This window comes from Camelus bactrianus, chromosome 34 (assembly GCF_048773025.1).
Source record: "Camelus bactrianus isolate YW-2024 breed Bactrian camel chromosome 34, ASM4877302v1, whole genome shotgun sequence".
Lineage (NCBI taxonomy): Eukaryota > Metazoa > Chordata > Mammalia > Artiodactyla > Camelidae > Camelus > Camelus bactrianus.
Genome location: NC_133572.1, coordinates 16,801,822 through 16,827,313, shown reverse-complemented (window position 1 = coordinate 16,827,313; position 25,492 = coordinate 16,801,822). Strand labels below are relative to the sequence as shown.

Below are 25,492 nucleotides of genomic sequence, written 5' to 3'. Positions count from 1 at the left end.
GGATTATGTTTTCAATAATGTAATGAAGTAATTAACCAGCTACTGGATACTTACATATTTATTTATACCTTACCTACTTACAGCAGGAATTTGAGGTTGAAGAAGAAATGCACTTGTGTAATTAGACTGTTAGAATACAAGATCAAAAGTCTTGAGAAGGAAAAGGAATCTAAGTATGTGAAAGGTCTTGGCCAGTATCCTTACTGCCTATCGGTGGTAGCTCAGAGTTTCTTGGTAACCAAGTGTGAAAAATAACAGGCGATACAATTAATACCTATACTGTTCGTTAATGACCAACTTATGACTGGCATTTTATTCTAAAAGGAGTTTACGCCAGGGCAGAAGAGAGCACGGTAGACAATGTTTTCTAAACCGTTTTACAGAACACACCAGAAAACAAAAAATGCACATAGCTGTTTTCAGTCCTCAGGGATAAATAATGGTCCACACTCTGAAGTATAATCAAGAGCTGAATATAAATAAACTTGCATGTATATGATACAACAGTCATTCTGAAAATAGACACGTCAGGTCAATTCGTAGAGAGACTTTGTTAATGTAGCAACTTTCCAATATGTGAATTTAGTTGAAATAAACTTTTAAATATCAAGAGATTATTTTATTAAAAAGCAGAAAATAGACTTATCCTAATTGTCCAGCTATGTGAAAAACTTGCTGTTAGTCTTGGCAATAGATATGTAGGGTTAAGCAGCTGAAAGGACTTTGCCTGAAAATGGAACATAATTGCAAGTTTTCTTTTTTGAAAGAAATAGGGAAACAGCATCAGCTATTTCCCCCTACAAGAAAGATATTTTTCTATGTTGGTATCATAAGGTAGTTTGAGGTAATAAATATATAATTGTTAACTAATGTTACTTTGAACATTTATTCTTCTGTGTTTCTTGGCAAACAAGGCAAAAAAAGAGAGAAATATTTAAATTACATCATACATATATAATGCAATCTCCCCCACCAAAACCCACAACCCCCCAAAAAACCAAACCTATATTGATTATTAGTGAAGCACAACACTTCTTTGCACCTAATTCTACTAGGAATTTATTGAGGGAACCCTCATTAGTAATACTAATTGTTAAGGGTGTGATAGAAGTTTATATTAATATAATTCAGGAATAAAAATGCCCATCAGATACTAGATTTTTTTTTTTAAACTTAGCTTTATCTTGTTGCCATGCATTTTCTGTAGTAATAAATGACAACTGGATTTTCAATAAAAATCTTAACGTAATATAAAGATTGACCGTTGTTTTCATAAACGTTCCTACGTCCACAGCCAGCACCTGGACAGAGCCTGGTGTGCAGGAAGTGGTCCATCAGTGTTAAGGCTTGTCAGATTTGTTTTCGTGACTTTCCCCGGCTAAATTGTACATTCTCAGTTCCTTCTTAATTCAGTGCAAACTTAATGATCTTGTACTATAAGCAGGCCCCAGGTCCCCCCTCAATGAGTCTGCATTCTTGGAGGGACCGTCACCCGCTCTGAGTTCACACTGTTTGTTCCTTTGAGGCAGGTATTATACAGACGTTAATTGTGCCGCAGGTGGAGAATGCCTGGGGTGTGAAAATGAGATATTTTCTCTACCCCCGTGAAATTTACCGTTTATTACAGGGAGGCATGAAAGCAGTCACAGCGCAGCAGTCCTGTGGGAGATGCGTCCCGGGATGCTTGCCACCTTCTGTTAGGAGTGAGCCCAGGAAAGTGAGTGTGTGGCCGAGACAGAGAGGAGGAGTGAGTCAGAGGATCAGAGACATCGCTCTCCCCTGTGCCCCATCATTTGCTCAGCATTCATGCAGGCAAATCAGCTTCTCTAAAACCCCCTAGCCCATTGACCCATAGCTCTTCTCCTGTTTTTAGCAAAATGATCAAAAGTTGTGTACAATTGCTATCTCCGTTTCCTCTTCCTAGTCTCACTTAAGTGCACCTCTGCCAGGCTTTCATCCTGACCATGCCACCAGAACAGCTTATCTCGGGGTCACCATTGACCGCCACCTAGATAAATCGAATGGCTTGTTCACAGTCTTTGTCATAGTTGTCCCATTGCTAACAGTTCACACAGTTGGCTGCTCTCTTCCTGAAATCATTCACTTATCATTCACGCCGCACGATTTCCCACATTTCTGCTTCCTTACCAGCTCCTCCTTTTTAGTTTCCTTCACTGGTTCCTATTCCACTCCTGCTTCTATGAGAAGGGTTCTAGTCAACGTTCCAGGACTCAGCCCACAGCTCTCTCTCACCTGACACTCACTCCCTAGGGGATCTCATTGCATCACCTGACTTTAAACACCAGCTGTGCCGTGATAAACCCCAGATCTCTATCTTCAGCATGGTCTTGTCTTCTGAACACCAGTCTGGTACATCCAGCTGCTGGTTTGAGATCTGCATTTGAATGTCCTTTTAGGCATTTCACAGTTTGCAGGTTTATGGTGAAACTCCATTCTCCCACAGTCATTTTAACTTAGATACAAACCCCAACCCCGTGACTCTAGAACCTTGGCTTCTTCTCATTACCCAACCCGAGGCTGGGCTGATGTCTGTCAAACGCTATGCTTACACTGATCATGGAATGTATACCACTGAATTATTGTGGCCTCTTTTTGTGTTTCTTTCCACTAGGCCCCAAGTTTAGCAAGGACAGGAGTTACGTTTTATTCACGAACGTGTTGCGCAATACCCAGAACTGTGTTTGATACGATAAATACTGTTGATTGATTGGCTGAGTGAGTGAGTGAATGAGTGACCGTTACAGCCAAGTGCTCCAGATGACTAGAAAGGAAATGGGTTAATATTGGCTAGAGTTTGTGTAGAGGGCTTTGTGGAGGGGCTAACATTCTAGATAGATCTTATGTATTGATAAGATGTAAATAAGCAGAGATCAGAGGGGAGGCATTCCCATCCCAGGGAAGGAATGAGCAGAGGAGGAGGTAATGTACATCATGATACGTGTAGGGAGGTGAGATGCTCTGGGACATCACATCAAGGGACAGAGAAAGCAGCGTGGTGCAGATACAGATACGGAGGTAGTAGCAGTGTGGCGGAGCAGGGCGGCATCTTACCAAATTCTGGAGGGCTCTAAGTACCGAAAGATAATTCAGTAGAAATAGTTCTTGAAATGTGACATAGCATAAGTTTCTGCTAAATTGTTCCTTCGGGTACTTAGTTCTTATTTATGTTGACGTTAAGGATGCTAAACACAGTAACATGAAAACAGATGGCACAGAGGTCTGCTTTAAAGACAGCCACCAACTCAAAAGCATTATTATAAACCTTAAGGTGCAACCATTAAAAATCTTTTTTATTTAGGCACTAATTTATACCCTGACATTATTAAGCAAGTATTTAAAAGATAAATCAGTTTAAAATGAACCCATGAGAAAATAATAGTAAGCACGGAAGCCACTATAAAAACACTTATGTCAAAGCACAGATAGTATTCTGAATATATGTGTTTGAGTGTGTGCTTGCCTGTGTCTGCAAACGTTTATTGGTTAACTTGTTTTTCCAGCTCAAATGTAAGTGAAGTAAGGTTATCTATATAGCTGACACTTTGTCCCAAAGACACACTGTAAAAGTATGAGGGGGATGGGATGGCAGAACAGGGGGATCTAAATAGAACTCTTGGTCAGTAGACCCAGTAGTAGAATGTTAAGGTGGTGTATAAAAATAGTTTCTTTCTTCTTTCTTATTTAATAGCCAAGAGACTTCTGTAGGTATGCGAGTCTTCCTAGTAACGTGATGGGCTTGTGTTTTGTGGCTATTGGTGAATTTTGAGTTTCAGAATTACAGACGCACAGAAAAGGGAGAGAGCATAGTGACAAGATAATGCTGGAAGATCCACTGTTGAACTAAAAAGTCAAGTTTCAGAAAGGGAAATAGTTACCTTCAGCCGGACCAAAAAAAGTTTCCCTTCTTCGTCACAACCAAGTAGTCTTGTGAAATTAAACAGTAGGGGAAAGTTCTGGGAAGTCCCTTGCCTGGATTTAAGTTATCATTGGAATAATATCAATTTTAGAGATAGAAAATTGGTTGATTCAAAAGATATCCCCTCTCTCTCTCTCTGTCAGCTGTATGAGACCTGCAAACTATTTGCAAGTTTGTCTTAATTTTATAGGTAACTTTTTGCAAGAGGCCACATAGTAAATATTTTAGACTTTTCTGGTTAGAATCTCTGTTGCAAACATAACTTGCCACTCTAGTGCAAAAACAGCCCTAGACAATATATAAAGAAATGAGCACGGCTGTATTAAAATTTTAAGAAACTGAAGAAAATGGGTAGCAGGTCAGATTTACCCCCACAAACCATAGTTTGCTAAACCTCACTTTAGATGAATTTTTAGAATCTTCAGTTTTCCACGTTTGAAAAATCTTTATGAGTCAGAATTGATAGGTCATTTATTTTTAAGTATTTTTCATGTTTATATTTAGAACCTAAATATATGTTATATGTAACATACACACACACAGAGACGTACACTTAGAGTTTCTGCCTGGGTAAAAGTGAACCCACTGGAGGTCATTTCTTCCCATTGCTGCGATTCTGTGATTTCAGTCGTCCGTGAACACTGGAAGCCTGATTCTGAATGACCACTGGCTAACCAACCGACAAGGCAGCGTATGTCCCATCATTAGGCTGAGAGTATGAATGAATCAGGTATGAAACAAGAGTGTGAATGAATCAAATAGAAGCAGAAGAGAGGGACATGAAGGCAGGAGTACTTGGAAACACAGATCCAGGAGTCAAGGGCAGAGGGCGATCTAGAGAAACTTTGCTGGGGGAAAGATAGCGTTCTGCTTACATTGGGGGCACAACTTGGGAAACGCTGTGCATCAAAGTTGAGGGCAGAGCGGTGGTTCTCACACTGCAGTGTGCATCAAACTCCTAGACCCCGTCCCCCGAGACTGCGGTTGACTAGGTCTGGGGTGGAGCCCTAATCCGCGTCTTACCATACATCCTGGGTATTTTTATTCACACTGTCCGCAGGCCACAGTCTCAAAAAAGCTGCTCCAGACATTTGCCCCCATCAGTTTCCTTCCCTAATTGTCCCAGAGCCTGGTCACCTGACCCAGATACAGACTCTGCTCATCTGCTTCCCTTCCCTCTCCTTTTGAACCTTCCACCTTCCTGCCCTCCAGCTGATCTGATTGTCACCTAGTTTTCATTTGTGTGAAATGAAAGGAATTCATCTGGGCTACTTGTCAACAGGAAGAATCTCTTAAAATATAGCTGAGATCAAAACAAATAAAACCACAACTCCCTGAGAATCCCGAGCCGCTCACTGCTTTATATGTAAAGTTCCTGATGACCAAACAAGCAGGGAAGGCCAGTATGGCTGGGGCACCAGACGGGAGGCGGGCAGAGAGGAGGCCGAGGAGGTTCGCAGGGTCAGGCCAGAGGGCGTGGAGTCAAGCTTGCTAAGGGGATTGTCCTTTATCCGTGGAGAAATGAGAAGCCTTCACCACCATCTAAATCCAACACCGCTTCATCTCTAGCGGATGTCATGACTGGAAATGGCATGAGGAGGTGGGAGTGACGGGAAAGTCTTGGACAACTGCCAGGTGTGGACACGGTGGGTGGGGAGATGATGGCACATTTCATGAGGCTGGAGATGGAGAAGGCTTGGAGGGGGAATGCAGAGAGAAGCAGCTTGGTTCTAGACCTTTGGTGTCTGAGGAACGTACGGGCCATGGGGTCAGAGGTTTACGACGTGAGGTTTATTATATGTACCTGATTCTCAGGAAAGAGCGCTAGGCTTGGAACGTGGATGGACTCGGGCGTTAGTAGATGGATGCTCTTTGAAGTGGTAGGTGTAGTTGAGATTCCTGGGAAAAGCAATTGGACTGAGAGGAGGAAAAGTTCAAGCTTGAAAGGAAAGGAAGAGGAAGAGAAACCTATAGACGTGGGTTGAAGAGGAGGGGTCTGAGGGAACGGGGCACGAAAGCAAGATAGGAGAGAGACTCCCAAAGGAGAGGGGGACCCGTGGCCCTGAGAACTCAATACAGAAGGTGCAGCCCTAAACTCAGCCCCAGGACTTGGGCTTAGCAGGTCGCCAACAGTCACTGAGAACAATCCGCTCTGAGTGGTGGGGGCCCGAGACAGACAGTGTGAGCCAGGGAGGCCGTGGGCTCACTCCTGAAAAGGAGAGTCTCTCCAGGTGCCCATTAGGGTCAGAGAGGCTGTGGTTCAAGGCAGCGTAGCCAGTGTGTCCTCTTCTCATCCCTGTCTTATGGAATGAAAGTGAAGTATCAGTTCTGAATCTTAGAGGGGATGGCGGATGAGATAAACACAGGTGGTGTTACAACTCAGATCGTCTTGCTGTCACTGAGCAACTGTATTTATACCCTCAGTGCATTGCAGTTGCTCTTCAGAAGAAGTGTGTGTGTGTGTGTGTGTGTGTGTGTGTGTGTGTGTGTCTGTGTGTTTTGTTTAAAATGACCATCCTCCAGGATTTCCTAAGGCTCATTTCCTCATAGGCTGTGCACCCTGCTCATAGCGCAGCGGCATTACCTAAAAGCACTACCGGTAAAGGGCTAATAGGAAATCCAGGTTCCAGTTGGCAAAAGCGGATCTTCATCTGCCAGACGGGGGATTAGTTCCGGCTTGTCCCCGCTCTGTGTACTGCTCCCTGGTTCCTGTCTGGGGAGGCAGGCTGTGGGATCACAGTGACGGTGCTAATTAAATGTCAGTGGGCCTTCGCGCTCCGATTGCTGAGACAGGAGCAGGATGGAGAGGCATGTCAGCCTCCCGAAGCTCATTAGGGTCGGGGCGGGCGCGGCTTCAGACAGCTGCTGTGTGCCGGCGTAAATGGATGCTGAAAAGGGGGCTCACGGATGAGCTCCGAAAGGGATAAACACACACTTGTCTGTATAGTTTTAAGGAAAAGCACCTTCTGGGGGCAAGTTTGCCTTGACATGGTTTCCCTCCATCACCCCGTCCTTGGATTGACTGCATCACTGGTTCTAGAAGTGCCTCCTATTTAACTTGTTTTTAAAGTTGATCACTCCCACATGTTCAGCGTCGGCACAAACGAAGGGAGAAGTTTTCCAAAGTAATAAATTAAACACACATATCAGGAAAAGATCAGTGCTTGGGCTGCAGGCAGTGACAGGCAGCCGGCCCTTCCCAGCTGCTCCTGAGGGCCCTGCCATTCTCCTTTCTTGTGTGCTGCAATCTGAGTTTACCGTGGCACAGGGAAACAGTCTTAAAATCATAATCGCCTCTCCCCAGAATTACCCGGAGCTCCCTATCTCAGTAAGTGGCATGATTTTCTAATCAGTTACCCGGCTAGAAAGCTAGTGTTCATCTCGACACCCCCTTCCCCCCTCCCCAGACAGACCTGCCCAGTCTCCTCACTCCTCCTGCCAGGGTCCTCCTCCTGCCTGGCCAGCTACAGCAGCCTCCTTCCCCTTTGCCTCCAGTCCAGGCCTTTTTAATCCACTTTCCACAGGGAGGAATAAGGGGTTGTTTGAAAATGCCAACTGGTTGTGTCTGTCTCCTCACCAAACCTTTCAGTAGCTTTCACTACAACAGGGGTTTGGGAGACCTTTAATGATCATGTGTCTGATTACACTTAAACAAAATTTTTTGGCTCATATTTATCAAGTACTGACTTTGTACCAGGTTCTGTGTCTCATGTAATCACAACAACTCTCTGAGATAAATATGAATAAAGTACTGTTACTGGGCAGGACTTGAACCCAAGTCTGTCCAGAGCCCGTGATGCTAACTAACCACCATACAGTCCTCCTCTCCAGCCGTCTCTGTGAGCATCCTCCTCTTGCACTGACGTGTTCCAGAATCCGCCCGCATCCTTCACTACCACCTGGTCCAGACCGCCGCCACCTCTCACCTGGATTGTTGGAATCCGTTCCGCTTTTATTTACCCCTGTGTTCTTTAGTGTCTTCTCCAACACGGCCGTTGCACTGAGCCCTTAGGAATGTAATTCAGGTCATGTCACTGCTCTGCTCACAACCTCCTAATACTTCCGGTTTCTGAACAAAAGTCCAATCTTGTTGACAATGTGACCTGGCCCCCGCTACCTACCTCTCTGGCCACTTTCCTCCTTACCTGCTCAAGCCACACTGGTCTCATGGCTGGGCTTTGGAGCTCGCAAACATAATCCTGCTTTATGTCATTGAATGTACTATTTTTTCTGCCTTTTCAGTTTCTGCTAAAACGTTCTGACCGTTTCATTTAAAATGGCAGCCTCCATCCCCTCAGTGCTCATTACCGCCATCCTCTGCTTTCTTTTCTCCTTAGCACTTTCCTCTTTTGATAGATCATGTATTTGTGTCTTCCCAGGACCAGACAGTGCACTTTGTAAAGGCAGGAGCTTTATCTGTGTTGTTCACTGTTACAATCCCGATGCCTGGAGAACTGCTGAGGACACACCATTATTTCATGAAGTATTTTAGAATGAAAATACAGGGCATACACTAATCATGGTATTTAGGCTCATGGTTGCTTAAGTTATAAAAAGAATTTTGTTGTTATTGTTTTGGATTAGAATAAGAGGGTATTTATGTTAATGTTAAAATTACAGATAACATGCTGTATGGATCGAACGCTGTTGTTTCATTTATGGATAATTCATAACCTCATCATATAAAACCAAAGAAGCTTAAAATGCAGGCGATAGTTTTGTCTGTAGTATCTATGTTTGTGGTCAATGCCTGTATCCTTAAGTGTCTTGTCTACCACTTAGCTGTGTCTACCAGTTCGCTCCTTTTAAGAACGGGGAACAGATTTTTCTAAATGAGTTTGTCTCTAAATTTTCTTTCCTCCTGTGCTCTCTCTTCTTTGCATGCCCTCTCTTTGTCTTTTCATTTGCGACCTGGGTAATTTAACTTCTGAATCACCAGATTGTTATCTAGTCATGCAAAGATGTTGGGTGTCCCAGAATGAACAAGTAACAAAATGCGTCTGTTTGAAGTTCTTTGTCTCTTTTCGGTTTGATTCAGCTGGTCTGAATCCTGATTTTGAGTTGAAATTCACCTTGCCACCTCATTTCCTCCTTTATTAAGTTTGCCTTTGAAAAATGCAGAAGTTGCCTTGTGCAATAATTCTCTCACTTTTGAGAGCCACTCTAACAAAAACTGACCTTTATTTGAAAAGCGGCTGTTGTTAAACCTAGAGGCAGCCCTCGCACATTACTGCTCAGTCTGATGTAACTCAGAAATAGAAAGCTGCAGAGACCCGGGGCCGAAGCGCTTTCCAGCAATTGAGCTTGAAGTTCCTGAAAATGATCTCGTGGTGCCTCTTCTCAATTCCCCATATTTCCACCGCCGATTTTACATCTGGCGAATTTGTGCGCCTCAGATTGGATCCCTGAGCTCCCTGGCAGTGGGAGAGCTGTTGTGGAACTCGTCATTATGCTTCCAAGCCTTTGGTTAACCCACTTTAAAATGGCTTCGTCAAGACCACGAGCAAGGCAAAGCAACTGACTCCTTCTTAGAACAGGCGTATCGCGGAGGAGAGGAGACCAGGAATACGCGCTCCTGGCAGCCTGGCTGGTTGAGGAGCGTCAGGAGCGTTACGAGCATGGATCCTCCAGTAACTCTCTTTGATGTGGTCTTGTAGGTATTATGGTTATTTCACAGCCAGGAAAATTAGACATAAAAAGGTCGCGTGATTCGTCCATGCTCCCATGAAAGATCTGGGGCAGAACCAGAGAGAGTCCCTCAGTGTGGACTCACTCCAGCAATTTGAGAGCAAGGCTTCTCTAAGTTTTCCCAGCCAACCATAAGACCTATTTTAATATAGACAAAGGTCTCAAAAAGATGGCCTTCTTCATCTCTTGGTGCTTTCCTTGGGAAAAAAAAAAATCACTAGAAACAGTGAAAGAATCAGAATACTTTTGAAGAGATAAGATATGTTAGGATTCCTGATTTATTTGTATGGCAAGTAAATGACTGCTTTATTCCAGGAATAGGAATTAAAACATCTTTCACACTTGTAAATCATAGTTCAATATTTTCTAAAAATTCATCTCTTTTAGACAATTGAACGCATATACCATTAAAAATTGGACAAATAAAAACACTCTGTGCCTGCCATCTACCCATCCATCCATCCATCCATCCATCCATCCATCCAATGAACATTTATTAAGGAGCTGTTCTGTGTGGAACACCGTTCTAGCTGCGTCAGTGAACAAACACAACAGACACAAGAGTGAACAAAACAAAATTCCTGTCCTCCTGGGACTTACGTTCTAGGTGAGGGATACACACTAACATCAAATAAACAATAATTCACGCTCACATTTTGTTATTTTAATTATCATGGCGCAAGATCCTTCTGCTAGTGCTCCCCAAACACATTTGAAAAATCACTAGGGAGGGAACTAGATGGTAAATATCCAGCAAGTTTATTTCTAGATGTTTGAAGAAGCTACTAAAGTATTACTATCCTCTGTTCTCTGGGTCTGTAGACATGCATTACTTCCTTTACGGGAATCCTAAGACCCAGAAACTTCAAAGACTTGTCCTCATTTACATCAAAAAGAGATAGAGTCTGAAGAAATGTTTGTCTGTTATCAGTTCTACAAAACAAAAGCAAAAACTTCAAGTGTACGTCATTCTGGGGTTCCCTGAGATGAGTTACCACCTTCTTTTTCTTATTAATGTTTATCTGTACTTGGGATAACCCACTACACATCTAGAATTAGTGTCTTTTCTTGCTTCTCACCCTGAAATCTTTTGTTTTGAAGAGGGCACTGCCAACAATGGTTAAAATAGAATATCTTTATGAAATACTGATTTCAAAGAAGATGACCTACTTAGACATACAGCTGATATTCACATAGTTTGTCACTCAGAAAATATTGATATATATTCTTGCATTAGTATCCCAAGCAGTTCAGCGTTATACTTCATTAAATTTTGCATGAAAAAATGTAAAATGACAGGTGTTTTCCCTTAAAATGATAACCTCTTGATAAAATACTATTATATGTAGCTTCTAAAGTTTTGAGGTAGGAGAAAGTATGACCCGTTTTAGTTGAAGAAATGGAACTGAAGAATAAATTTGACAAATAATGGTAGGGAAAAACCTCGTTTTAGAAGGTAATTTTGTTCATCTACTCTTTTCATGAAAATAAGTGTTTGAACTAGTTTTATAAACTAATATATTTATTGTATGTTATATTTATATAAACTTTCTAATAGACTTTTTTACTTGAATGGAATTTTCATAGAGAAATCTTTTTATAGAAGAGCAAAATGAGCTCAGAAATTGGAAGCTATGAGTGATGTGTCCAGTTTCTTTAACTAAATGGAATACTTTTTATATGTATGATCTCAGTGACCATTTTTTTGGAAAACTTTATTCAGTAAACTACTGTTATTAAGAGTATCTAAATGTTTACATTTTTCTTACAGGATTTTAAAGGAAGAAACTCCTTTGAAAACAATTGCTTCTTTTGTTTAGTTTTAGATCTTTTTTTTTTAAAAGGGGGGATTTCCTATCAAGAATATAAATTGGTCCTGGTGATAAAATTGATTTAAGGACAATGGTTCTCAACAGTTGGCAGGATGGAAATCTCCTGGAGGGCTTGTTGAAGCAGGTTGCTGCACCCCACCCCTAGAGTTTCTGAGTCTAAATGTGAAATGGGCCCTAAGAGTGTGCATTTCTAACAAGTTCTCAGTGATGCTGCTGCCTCTGGCCCAGGGACCACACTTTGAGAACCTTCCTATTAGGATGAGGATTAGCAGCCAGTAGGAAAGCTAGATTCTTCATCATAACAATTCATAATGCTTTATGTCAAAACTTCACTACAAAGAAAACTTAACTGCTTTCAGTCACAAAAATGCATTGTTTCTTGCCTTTTTTCCCTTTCTTTGCCCTGCTTCAAGGGTTGAGCTATCAAATATTTATTTATTATAATCAGTAAAGGTATTTATTGATTTTCCTATAATTTCAGATAAACCCTAATGAATAGGAGTCTAGGTCATCTGGAAGTTAAGAGCTTTAACATTTTGGGCAAATTTCTTATCATTTTGCACATATCTTTATCTTAGTTTGGCCACTATTGTAAAATGGAAATAGTAAACTGATATCTAAGCACCATAAAGAGTTTATTTTAGATATTAGATAAATAAAAGCTGTGGTTTTTAAACTCCTTGGGTGATGATTCTATAATGTAGGGTGATGCTGGCTTTCCGGGGTCCCTCCTGCAGTCCTGCAGGGAGAGAGAAGGGACTAGTTCTTTACTTCCCTGTGGTTGTGTGTATGTGGCAGGGTTGAGAGAAACAATCTTGAGATCACATGCTTTCTTTTGGGTCTGGGGTCCTTTGGGCTGGTGGTCCACGAACCCTCCACAGCTGCCTGGCAAGGTGCTCAGGGCATTGTGCCTTCTCTTTCCCACGGTGCCAAGCCATGTTTCTCAGAATGAACGCCCCCTCTGGTCTCCCTCCTGTCCTTCATCAGCTTTCCCCTCGATCACGCTTTCTTTGGGGGATTTTCCTTGGATTCTCAAGCCTATTTGGAAATCCAGAAAAATAAATATTGCCGTGTTTTCTCTTTCATTCCGGTTTGAATCCAGATTCTGCTTGAGATAATCTGGACAACTGTGTTTGACTAAGGAGCAAGGAAGTCTGAGAAAGAGAAAAGAGGACAAGAATTAACTTTTTAATAAAGACCGAGATGTGTTACTTTCCCCAGCTAACCCATTCCATCACACTGTTTGGTGGCCAGCCAGTGCTTTCATCTGCTTCCCAGAGCCCATCTCTAATCCTCTTCCTCGCTTCCTCTCATCCTCACCTCCCCAACTCCCTAATGTTGTCACCTCCCTCCTTTGGGAAATGCCACCATTTCCTCTTGGGGAAGGAACCCTTTGCTACTTGACTGCAGACGTGAGCTGGATATTAATGGGGGTTTCCTGCAGCAGAGGTTCTGTGGACTGAAGTGGGGAGGGTGTGATTCTGTCTCCCAGAACGACCTGAAGCTCTTCTCCTCTAAAGTGCCTTGGCGCACACGCCCCCCGCCTCAGTGAGTATGTTCTTGCTGAGACCATGCAGCTGAACTGTCCCACGTGAGAAAGCCTTTTCTTCTTCTCAACATGGCTTTGGCCCTCCTTCTAACAGAGTAATAGTTCTGGCATCCACATGCTAGGAGAAGAGTTACTCTTTGGTTTGTTTTCTTTATAAAGGACCTCACAGTCCTGAGAGTATCTCTGGACAGATGGCACCATTCCTAAATATATGCTGTCTAAACCCCCAATTCCTTTTCTAATAGAAGGAAAAAGAATAGGTAAGGATCTCAGTTTATCTTGCCACAGTTAAGAGAGAAATTCTTTTATGGTTTGTATTTGTGTTAGCTTCGGCTGTGGATTGAATGTTTGTGTTCCACCACCCCCCACTCCCAAGTTTATATATGTTGAATCCTAATGCCTAATGGGATGGTATTAAGAGATGGGGCCTTTGGAACGTGATGGTGGAGCCCTTATGAATGGGATTAGTGCTCTTATAAAAGAGGCCTGAGAGAGATCCCTTGTTCCTCCAATGAGGTTATAATGCGAAGACATCCAATTGTGAGGAAGTGAGCTCTCCGTGGAAGCTGAATCTGCCAGCCCCTTGATCTTGGACTTCCCAGCCTCCAGAAATTCAAGAAATACATTTCTGTTTATAAGCCACCTAACCTGTGGTATTATTGTATAGCAGCCTGAACAGTCTAAGACAGTTTCCTCGGGCTGCTGTGACGAATTTCCACAAACTTGGTAGCTTCAAACAGCAGACTTTTATTCTCTCACAGTTCTGGGGGCTAGAAGTCCTAAAGTGTCGGCAGGGCCAGGCTCTCTCTGAAGGCTCTCGGGTGGGACCTTTCCCTGCCTAGTCTTAGTGTCTGATGGTTGCCAGCAATCCTTGGTATTCTTGGCTTGTATCATCCTCATCTCTTCTGTCATTGGATGGCACTCTGTGTGTGTGTGTGTGTGTGTGTCTGTATCTAAATTTCCCTCTTCTTATAAGGGCACTAATCATTGGATTAGGGGCCACCCATACCCAGTATGACCTCATCTTAATTTCATTACATCTGCAAAGACCTTATCTTGAATAAGGTCAGTTTCACAGGCCCTGGGGGTTAGAACTTGAATGTATCTTTTTTGATGGACACTGTTCAACCCGCAACACTATTCTCTACTCAAACTTCTCACGTGGCATTTAGCACAGCTCCAAATTCCACTCCTGTCTCCACGTACCCATACTTCATGAAGTTGTTCATGCAGATTCCTCTCTTCCTGCCTGTGGACATTTTATCTAGTCTTTAAAACCTGTATCAGATGCATTTCTTACGTGATTCCTTTCCTAGTACACCAGCCAGATGTGATTCCCTGTATTTATGCCCTTCTTTTCCTTTTCTGTAATTGTTTTAATTCCTCCAACTAGAAAGTACGTTGCGTGAAAGAAAATGTCTCACTTATCTGTACAATCCCACAGTAGTGCTGCGTTTTGCACATAACAGGATCACGATCACAAAATCAGAGAAAAATAGATGTCTTGAAAATACAGGATTTGTGTATTTTAAGCATGATAGAATGAAGATAAAACCTTAGTTTATATCCCCTTCTGCTGATTTCTCTCTGCTTCAAGCAACAAGAACATTTGGTATAAAAGTAGTGCGCCAGACCTAAGCAGATAAGGCAATTATTCTGACTTCAGGCTCCAGCTCGCTCTGTGATCTTTGGAAAGCTGGTTGCTGTGTCGTTTTCACCCATTACTAGAAGTGGAGCTCACATGAAAAAGTTCACAGATGACAAGTGCCAAGGAGTCATTATTGCTGAACAACATTCAAGTGCAATTGCTTGATTTTTTTCTCTATGCTCCATCCTTACTTGGACCCAACTGAAATGAACACTAAAATCCTAGTGATAAGAAGATAAATTTGAAATGGTTTACTAAGGGATGCTCCTGAAATGAAAAGCCCAAGTCTTTCATCTTTATTCCCCAATCTTGAATTTTAAAAACTGCACAATGTTAGTCAAAGACCCTACTATAGGTTATACGTGTTTATGTATAAGGTTTGTACTTATGAGTGTATATATATATATTTTTTTTAAATTTCTATTCAGTGTTGCATATCTATTTAAGTTATAAATATGGGGGGGGGTTATAGCTCAGTGGTGGAGTGCATGCATAGCATGCACAATCTCCTAGGTTCAGTCTCCAATACCTCTGTTTAAAAAAATAAACAAATTAACCTAAAATCATCTCCCCCTCTTAAGGAGAAAAAAATTTTAAACAAATAAATAAATTACAAATCTGTCATTATTAATAATGATGTATGTATTTTCATTTTTCTTTTCAATATATAGTAAAAGAATCCTAGCCTTTTTTTCTTGGCAATCTTTCGCTATAAGGGATGTCTTGATTCTTTTATAAGGCTAACTATCCACCAGTGCTTTGATCCCTTCCTCACTGATATAGATGCATGTATCTGCCCATGAATTGCACTGCATTTTGTTTTAAAACTTTACTATCATGATGATAAATTGTCTCAGGGCTAGTTCTTCTATTTGTAGTAATGAGCTAATAAGAGTTCTAAAGTTATTTTGTTACCACTTCCCATAAATAGGAATGACAAATGTAAACCCCATGTCCACACCATATATAAGACAATTGTTACTATTTGGCCTCACAAAGATTGTTGTGGATTACAAGTGTTGCTGGGACCCTGAGATTTCCCACCTATGACATTATCCCTTTTAGCATTCAGTACTGTTGCCCATATTCAGACTCTCATTATTACTGCTATCAATTGTTGGTTGATTTTCCAGACTATGTTGTGCTGTGACATCAGCTGATACTGTGGTGAGGGTCTCTGCCAAGTGAAGTTGGATGTCATAATATGAGTGCCCTTGATTATCTTAATTAGCTGTTTTCCAGTTTTTAATTAGGATTTAAATTAGATTTCTTACTGTGATGGTTCTTGAAAGATGTGCTGTACTTGTCCAGAAACTTGTCGAGTGTTTTCACATTTGGTTTCCAAAGCACATAGTATTAAATGATACTGTTGCATCTTTGGATGCTGGAGTTTGTTTTTGTTTTTTTTTTTGTTTTTTTTTTTTTAATGTGATTTGAAAAGGTACATGAGAGGTACAGCAGACACAGTGTGGCCAAAATGAAGAGCCCAACACTCAGAAAAAACTGATGCCTCTGCTCTGCTTGGCTGCGTGGTCATTCTGCATGATGTTTTAATAGAGTTGCATGATTAAGGAACTAAATCTAAAAAAAAAAAAAAAAAAACTATCGGGTATATGTTAATTAGTCTCCAAGAATTTGTACTGTGCTTTTATTAAAGTGTAAATTTGGACCAAGAGAGCTCTACATTGATACCAGCTGTTTTCACACATTCCAGAAATCACTGAGATATCTTAACTTCTTCTGTATTTTGTCTGTATAATGGGAAGGCTATCCTTACTTCATGAAGGAGTCAATTCAGCATTTATTGAGTACCCAGTCCCTTCCTCTTCAGATAGTTTACAGTCTAGCAGAAGGGGATATAAGTACACGAATGACTATGAGACAAGAAAAATATTAAGATGTTTTATTTCTGTAAACACTGGGGATTCTATCATCATCTGATGTCTAATCAGATTTCTTTGGCCTTTCTCTTTTATTGAGGGAAAAATCAGATCATTTACTGAGACTTATGAGTCTTTGCTCACTTAAACATATAATGAATGTCATTAACTAATCCATTTCTTTATTGATTCAACAGATATTTATTTTTGTCTATTTGATGTACCAAGTTCTGCTTTTGGCTCTAAGAATGTAGAGATAAGACCAGGCACTTTTCCTCAAGGATGTCACAGCCCACTGGAGAGAAATAATAGTTTCTAAGATACAATATGAGAAATTATGCTATTTAGATGTGTACAGGGCACTGTCTGACACAGACCAAGGGAAACAAGCTAGGAGACATTAGTCAGGAAAGTCCATCAGTTACAAAGGATGTAAAAGACATCCAGGTAGAAAAAAAAAATGGTGCAGTTACTTCTGTTTTATTTGTATTTTTAAGTATATGTTTCAAATTTTCCAAGATATGTAGAGATTACTTATATAATCCCACATTGCTTTATGGGATGAATGTCTGAACACATTAAGGGAGCCCTAGACATTTTATTTTTTCAAGTGCCTTTTAGAATGCCCTTTGTCTGCAATCAAACAAGACAAATAGAGGATCACTTCATTAAGGCTAAAGGAAAGAGAGAAGCCCTACTACGTTTCTGTGAAGCAGGATGAAATGAAAATTGTACAGATTTCTACTATTAATTATATCACATAAGATAGCAGTATTGGTTTCTTAAAATAATTATAGCGATTTTGGCTATAAAGTGACTATAAAGAAGTAAAAGCTTTTTGATAAACAAATTTATAAGAAATTATTCAAATTAATGTCTCCCCTTGAGAATCCATTCATTATTCAAGATTTAGGCGGAGGGTATGGCTCAAGCAGTAGAGAGCATGCTTCGCATGCATGAGGCCCTGGGTTCGATCCCCAGTACCTCCTCCAAGAATAAATAAATAAACAATTACCTCCCCCCAACAACAACAAAAAACAAACGAGCAATACATTATTCAAGATTTAAAGATTTGCATTCAGTTGATTTAACGAATGTGTATTGAGCATCTACTATGTGCCAAACACTGTTCAAAGCCTTGGAGATACAGCAGTGAACAAAACAGCTGAAAACGTGTGTCCTCTAAGAGCATATGCTCACTTTCTTATAGGGAGAGAGAACTAATAAACAGACCAATTATCTAATGTGATATATCAGATCATAGTGTGCGCTATGGAGAAGAATAAAGCAGGAAATGGGGTTAGATGTGTTGGGGAGGTGGGCGAGTCGGTCTTTAAAAGCGTGGTTGTCGTTAAGACCATATCTGAAAGGACTCCTGATGGAGGTGAAGGAGCAAGCCTGGCAGGGATCTAGAGGAGGAGAATCCAGGCAAAGGGAACAGCAGCTGCAGCAGCTCTGAGACGGGAGCCTGCTTCTCGGGTTGAAGGAGCCCAGTGTGGCTGGGAGTGTGGGGAGGGTGTTAGGAGCGGAGTCCAGAAAGGTAGCGGGACCAGATTCTGTCATCCTTCTTGGCCATGGTGAGGCCTGGGCTCTGATTCTGAGTGAGTTGGCAGCTGTCAGAGGGTTTGGGGAAGAAAAGAGGCATGATCTGATCAAAGGCTGGTTGTGGCAGTTACAAGGCTGTTGCAGAATTCCAGATGAGGGAAGATGGTGACTGAGACCAGGGCGGCGGTGGAGGTGTGGGAAGCAGTGAGTGAGAGACACAGATTAGATGAGAAACACTCCTGAAACCTGATCGTCCCAAATCACTGTTCTGTGTGCTCTGTCAATAAGCTGCATTTCATGTATCTCACTCTGACGGACCCTTCTTAACCAGCACTTCCTTGTAGCACCCAACTCCAACACATTTCTTTAATCCACATTAGAAGTTACAATTCATTGATCCGATCACCTTTTCATTGTCCCTCCTGGCTTTATCTCCTTCCTTATTCAGCTTCGATTCCATGGTCTCATATACATTCCCTGCATAGACTCATAACTTCCACCTTTCCCAGCAAAGCCACAGTCTCATCAGTTACAGCTCTGCTTTCTCCATGCCTGGACCCCGACCGCTGAACATTGCTGGCGAAAAATGAAAAGATGCTCGTTGGTCTCACTTTGACCATAGCAGAAGGGAGACCCTTAGGGCTTCCTGACAATCCAAGTGCATTCTCCAAGTCCACTCACCTTCCCTAGCAGACTGTTTCATACCCTTTCTTCCTCCAGTTCCCAGACGCCTCCTCTCTCATCCTCAGTGTCAGCTTCTTACTCACTGAGGAAATAAAAGTAACCAGCAAAGAACTACTCTGTGTTTCCACCATCACAACTGCTCACCACCCTCCGCCTGTGCCTGCATTCTCTGCTGTCACTGTGGGTGAATTTGTTTCCATCTGAGGCAACCTGGCCCACTTACACACTACATCGTTCCATTCTCACCGGGTCAAGACATTGCTTTAGCTCATGTGCCATCTCTCTCAAATTTAAACAAACATGATATTATCATTGCCATCTTAGGAAATCTTCCCTTTCACCCTACCCCTTTCTCTAGCTACCACCCTGTTTCTCTGCTTCCCCTTACAGCAATACTCTGGGAGAACTTCCTACACTCATTATTTATACTTGCCCTCCTCCCATTCTTACTTAAACTCACTACAACTAGGTTTTCACTGCCTGAAACTTTTGCTGTTAAGGTTGCCCATGACGACTTCCAGGTTGGTAAACCCAGTTACCCCTTCCCAGGCCTCATTTGATTTGACACAGCGATCACTCCCTCCCTCGTCAAAGTTCTTTCTTCGTTTGGCTGCCAGGACGCCTGATTTTGTGGGTTTTGTTCCTCTTCACTGGTCAAGCCTTCTCAGTCTGCCTCTCATCTTTCTAACCTCCATCAGAGTTCCTTAGCTCTCCTTTCTCTGTCTGAGCTTACTTTCGGTGATCTCATAAAGTTCATGATTTTAGATAGATATCAGCCATGTTCTGACAACCCGTAAATGTACAGCTCGGGCCCCAACCCCTGCCCAGGCTCCTGACAAACCCGCCAGCAGCCTGTGTGCTGTCTCCTTCTGGATGTCTTCATGTGTCCCAAACCGCAGTCCTGGTTTTCTCCCCCAAATATGCTCTTCCTGCATTTTTCTTTAATAAATGGCATTTCTAAAGTTTCAGTTATACAGGTCAATAATTTGAGGGTCATCCTTAATGCCTCTCTTTTTCTCATGCCCCGGATCCAATTTGTAAACAATTCATGCCAGTTTCACCTTCAAAAACTGGCCATTTCTTAAGACATGTGCCATCATGCCTAAATGATTACAATAATTTTATCCTTTGAAACTCATTAAGATTTTTAGAAACACCTACAGTCACAAGTCTTATGACTATGATTTGTAATAAAAATCTGTGTAATTCACATTTAAGTCAAAAATAAAATGTAAATATAAACAGGAAATGGCTTTCTTTTTTTTTTAATAGACTTTATTCTTTTAGAGCAGTTTCAGGTTCACAACAGAAGTGAGGAGAAAATACAGTTCGCACACAGCCCTCCCCACCCACACATACATACTCCCCTACCCGCAACATCCCTCATCCTTTTGGCATATTTGGTACAATCGATGAACCAACACGGGCACATTATTATCAACCAAAGTCTATAGTTTACATGAGGGTTCACTCTTGATGTTGTACATTCTGTGGGTTTAGACAAACGCATAATGACATGTAGCCACCACTATAGTGTCATACAGAATAATTTCATTGCCCTAAAAATCCCTTGTGCTCCATCTATTCATCCCTCCCTCCCTCCCCCTCCCCAAACCCCTGGAAACCACGATCTTTTTATTGTTTCTGTAGCTGTGCCTTTTCCAGAATGTCATTTGGTTGGAATCGTACAGTTCGTAGCCTTTTCAGACTGGCTTCTTTCATTTAGTAATATGTCTTTTAAGTTCCTTCCATGTCTTTCATGGCTTGATCAATTTTTTTTTACAACACATATATTTTTAAATTTATGCATACAATACTGTTCATTGTTTCTAAGAATGTTTAGAGCTTTAGCTTTTTAAACTAACATAGTTATCAAAGGAATAAATTCAACCACAAAATAAGAATTAATTCAAAAAGATACATACACCCTGCTACTAACAGCAACATTATTTATAATTGCCAAGATATGGAAGCATCCTAAGTGCGCATCAATAGTTGAATAGATAATGAAGATGTAGCATAGATATATATGGAATAGAATACAATTCACCCAAAACGAAGAAGAAAATGGCTTTCTTGAGTGATTTCTAAATATCTCTGAAAGCCATTGTAAAATAATAGTTTCAAAAATGAAGAGTAACATCAATGGAATGAATATTTAACTTACCAAATTATCAGTAACAAGGATAATGTTTATTTGGTTTTATAGGTTCTGGATTATTGTTTAAAATTTGTCTTCATTGTTTATACCCACAGTTTGTATTAATACTTCACAAATAATATAAAGACTTATTTATTGCTCTTTAATGTTGATAATATTGATTCTGGAACCATACAGCTTGAGTTCAATACCGGTTCTGTCATTAGCTCTGAAAGCTATGTTATCACAGACAAGTCCATTAAATGCTTTGTGCCTCAGTTTTCCTACCTGTAAAATGGGGGTAATGAAAGTGCATACTCCAGTATTTCTTACTAGGATCAAATGAGATCATGTACTAAAGTATTTAGGATAGTGCCTGGCACAGAGTAAGAGGTAAGAGTGTTGCTAGGAATAAAAGAATTGTATGGCAGATTCTTTGTTACTGGAAGCCCTCAAGGAACTTGAGGCTTACTGGAAAATCTGAAAGTTTAAAGGCATTATAAGGTTTTAGAGATTGTTCAAAACAACCATAAAAGAGATCATCTGAAGGCAATAGGTATTATTCATCTACAGTGAGAGAACTAGCCAACAAATACCATAGACATTCAAATGAGAGAGAAAGATTGCTTCTATTAACAGCAGTTTAAGATGATTTGTGGTGAAATTTTTGTGTTTTAATTGTTCAGTTTCAGTTACAATAAAGCTGAGATCTGAACTCATAAAGCACCAATTTTGACATATGAAAATGCAGAAGCATCAGACTTTAGTACAAATTGCTAATTGTAGAGCTTTGATTTGATGCCATTAGAAATATAGATACCTATGTACGTGTATGTAGGAAGCTGCCATTTGTACTGGTACCGCCACCCACTGAACTATCACCCTGCTCATCAAGTTACTTTACATGTGTATCAGTCTAAATTTATTATAAGGAGTATCAGTTATATTTCACTGTGGGCCTTCCTTCTTTCTGGCACAACTATACATTTATTGAAGATATAAATGTAATCAACACGTAGTAATTGAAGGAAGACCTACTCTGGGCAGGACACGGTCTTCTCATACTAAGAACATACGTCATCCAATAAAAATGTAAGATTGCCATAGTGATTTCATGGTTTATGCCCTTCAAATAGACATGCTTTCCTGAAATGGAATTAATTGTCATTAACCCCAGAACTATGAATCTTTGTATGTAAGTGGACAAAGTAATTTCAAAGTTTGTCCCCAGGCAAGGGGGAAGAAACCTAAAACTTTTTTTCTCTCTTTGCCCCTCTAGTTGGCCCGCCACAACAAGCTGTTACAGCACATGCTGAAGCCAGGATCCGATCCAGACGATGGAGACGAAGCCTTGAAGTATTATGCCAACCATACCGCACAGATCGAGGTAACCATCTGTTATTTCTTGAAAGGGACCAGCTGTGAAAAGATGTGTTTACTTTCTATTTCAGGCCAGTTTCATAACTGTTTGCTAGAACAATGAAGCCGAATCCAGTGATATAAACTGTAAAAGTACCAAGAGGCGATGTGAGGGGTGATCTATAAAAAATGTGTTGTGAAACATCACATCTTTCAAAGTTGTCCTTTTTTTTTTCCGACCAGAACTATACGTAAACTCTCTTTTGTAATTAATAAGGTCATTTTTGTTTTGTTTTGTTTTGGCCCTGGAAGCCAATCATTGCAGAGCAGTGGAATTTTAGAGAGAGGATTATTATAATTGACACTGTCACTCAAGAAAAAGTTTCTTTTTAAAAACTGTGGAAGGCTTATTAAAATAGAGCTCTCTGTGTAAGAAAGTGTTCAGAGGGGTAGGAAAAACGGAAGGCACTAGTCAGGTTTTCATATTGATGGAATGAGTTTGGAGTGGTTTAACAGTTTGCATTTCACTCTGCAGCAGTTGACTCCCACCTGCATAAATGAGACCTTATTTAAGGGCCGGCGGTATTTCAGGAGGTGTGGGTCAACATGGCCTCAATCATGATGTGTCGTGAGACCCATCTGGCTGTCATTTCTAGCTACGGTATCATTTTGACACTAGTTGGCGGAGCTAATCAGACAGAAGTGAGGGGAGTAGTTGACGCTTGTCACTCATAATTTACAGTCACACATGCATTCACTTTGGCAGGTATTTTTTTAGTTTTCAGCAAAGTGCATAATGGTATCACTGCTATTAACTCTCAAGATGTGTGTAATATAATAAATACATAATCACTGTGCCTCACTGTTTACAGTTGCCAAACCTTTGTGATAGCGAGCGCTATTACCTTGTGTCACAAAACGGATCCCTTGCTTGCATTTACAAACATGAGTAGCTTTGGTGGGAGACTGGACCTAGTGCAGCCCATGAGCTGGACCAGTGGCAGAGACATTGCTCACTACATCAGGGGCTCAGGAACTGGGATAAGCCAGCAGAGTCAGGAAGCTGGAGACACTGATGCACATGGATTGTCAAACCGCCAAGGTTCTGAGGAAGGGGATAAAGAAAGTGCATACTCCAGGATTTCTTACTAGTATCAAATGAGATCATGTACTAAAGTATTTAGTCCAGAGCTAGTGGTTAGGAGAGCGTGTCAGGTATAGTAAGCAGAATGGGTCGGTGGAGTAGCGGGTTAGCCAGGACAGGGCTTGGGTTCACGCTTGTGTGTGAGAGATGGGGGCTGTGGTTGAAGTTGGACTTTTATTGGTTCCCAGCAGTGAGGAGGGATTTAGCTGTAAATACATAAATTTGGTAAATGTTTACTGAGCATTTACTCTCTGCCAATTACATACACATACAGAAGATCATTTTTTTATAGTCATTGTATAAACAAAGGTCAAGGAAATGAGGAGAAAATAAGCATTAGCTGTGCCTGGGGAATTTCAGGGTAAGTTTCACAGAGAAGGTTACCATAAAGAATGTGTTCAAAATTGAGTAGAGGTTTCTCTCTGCTAAAGTTTGGGCGTGGGATTTCAGGTAGAGTTAAATGAAGGGGAAGGGAATGAACACAGGAGTGGGATGACTCTTTTCAAAAGATTACTCTGGCTGCTGTTTGGACAAAGGATTGGAGAAGGGCATGAATGGGGCTAGGAATGCAGGTAGGTTAGACAGGAAGATATACTAGACAAGGGAGAGACAGTGGAATTGAAGATGACTAGATTGGAGAAAACAGACACACATATCTTAGAGAATATATACACACATACACGTGCATACAGGGCTTGGTGCTTGATGTCAGATTGCACGTGTAAGTAAAGGGAATGCCGTGGAAACGGATGCCCCCTGGGCTTCTTTCTGGTTTGAATAAATGGACAGAAATTGGTGTTCTGCATGGAGACCCTGGCTTTGGCAGTTAAAATGAAGGAGAATATCATTTGTTGATTCTTGGATAAACTGAATTTGGGGTGACTTTGAGGAATGCCAAAAGTTAATATAGCAGTCCAGGGTTCAAAGGGGTGGTCTGGGCTGATGGTCTGAATTCTTCATGTTGACCAGACCTCATGTTCATTGGAAGACCAGCTCATAGTACCTCCTCAAAAAGGACTCCCCTCCTTTCTTCAGGCATTCATTACTTTCATCCCACTATGTCCCCACAGCAGTTTGATCATTCTGTTAGTTTAATATGTCACGTTGGAGTATTGTTAGCTTCTTCTGTGTCACTGGTCTCCTACTTGAGTCAAAGAACAGTTTTGATCATCTTTTTATCTCCAAAACTGAACACTGGGCTTGGAACATAACCATGATGATGAATACGGTTGAAAATCATAGTTTGTTTATATGTTACAGACTCAGAGACCCTGGGAAATAGGAAGGACCTTGTGGGTTACCTGGTCTACTCACCTGTCCAGGGAGGAATGCATAACATATCCTGTTCCTGCTTGAAATGCTTCCTGTGATAGTGATCTCACCACTTCAGGAGGAAACATCCAGTGTGGAGCAACTCTGATAATTAGAACGTTATTTTTTGATAAAGAGAGCATTCAGCTCAGTTTAATGTTTACCCACTATTTGGAGTATTTGTTCTGCTGTCAACACGAAAGCTTGGCTCTAAACATTTGAAGAACTATCGTGGTTATTAAAACCCAAGCTTTTATAGATTGGGGTTCATGTTGTTTTTTCACTTTGAATTACCTGGGGGCTCCTCACCTAAGGACTGAATGAGCATTTGTTGAATAAGTTCATTGAAAAAAGTATCCATATTTGGCTTTTTGCAGTTAATACATTCTCATCTCTTTTGTTAATCTCTCCAGTCTATCAGTGCCCCTTGTAAAATGTAACAACCAGAATCAAACATAATGAGTCATAAAGGGGCTGAAAAGCTTGGCTTATAGTAATCAGGGTATTATTTCTCATATGCACCCTGAGTTTTTTTTTTAAAATATGTTTGACACTGTTGGATAAAGTAAACTTTTTTTTCTCCCACGTATTTGGTTATCACACCAAATAGGTCCAATTCTTCTTTTGTACAATTGGTTTTTTAACCTGTTTAGGAATTTTTATTTACCACTACACATTTCATCTTTGTTCTATGGCAGTATTCTAGTATGTAGTTTGCATATATAACATATCACTGAAGATAGCTCCAGTGACAAGTGACAGAATACCAGACTGA

The 25,492-nt window shown here is 41.0% G+C and overlaps 1 protein-coding gene across 2 annotated transcripts in view; it reads left to right on the top strand.

Annotated features, from left to right (window-relative positions):
* Nucleotides 1-25,492, top strand: part of ITPR2 (inositol 1,4,5-trisphosphate receptor type 2) — a 417,609-nt gene that overhangs the window by 298,348 nt on the left and 93,769 nt on the right. For both annotated transcript variants that reach the window (XM_074357919.1, XM_074357920.1), the window contains one exon: nt 22,183-22,290. In XM_074357919.1, the coding sequence (XP_074214020.1) occupies nt 22,183-22,290 (108 nt within the window). The remainder of the gene's footprint in view (nt 1-22,182; nt 22,291-25,492) is intronic.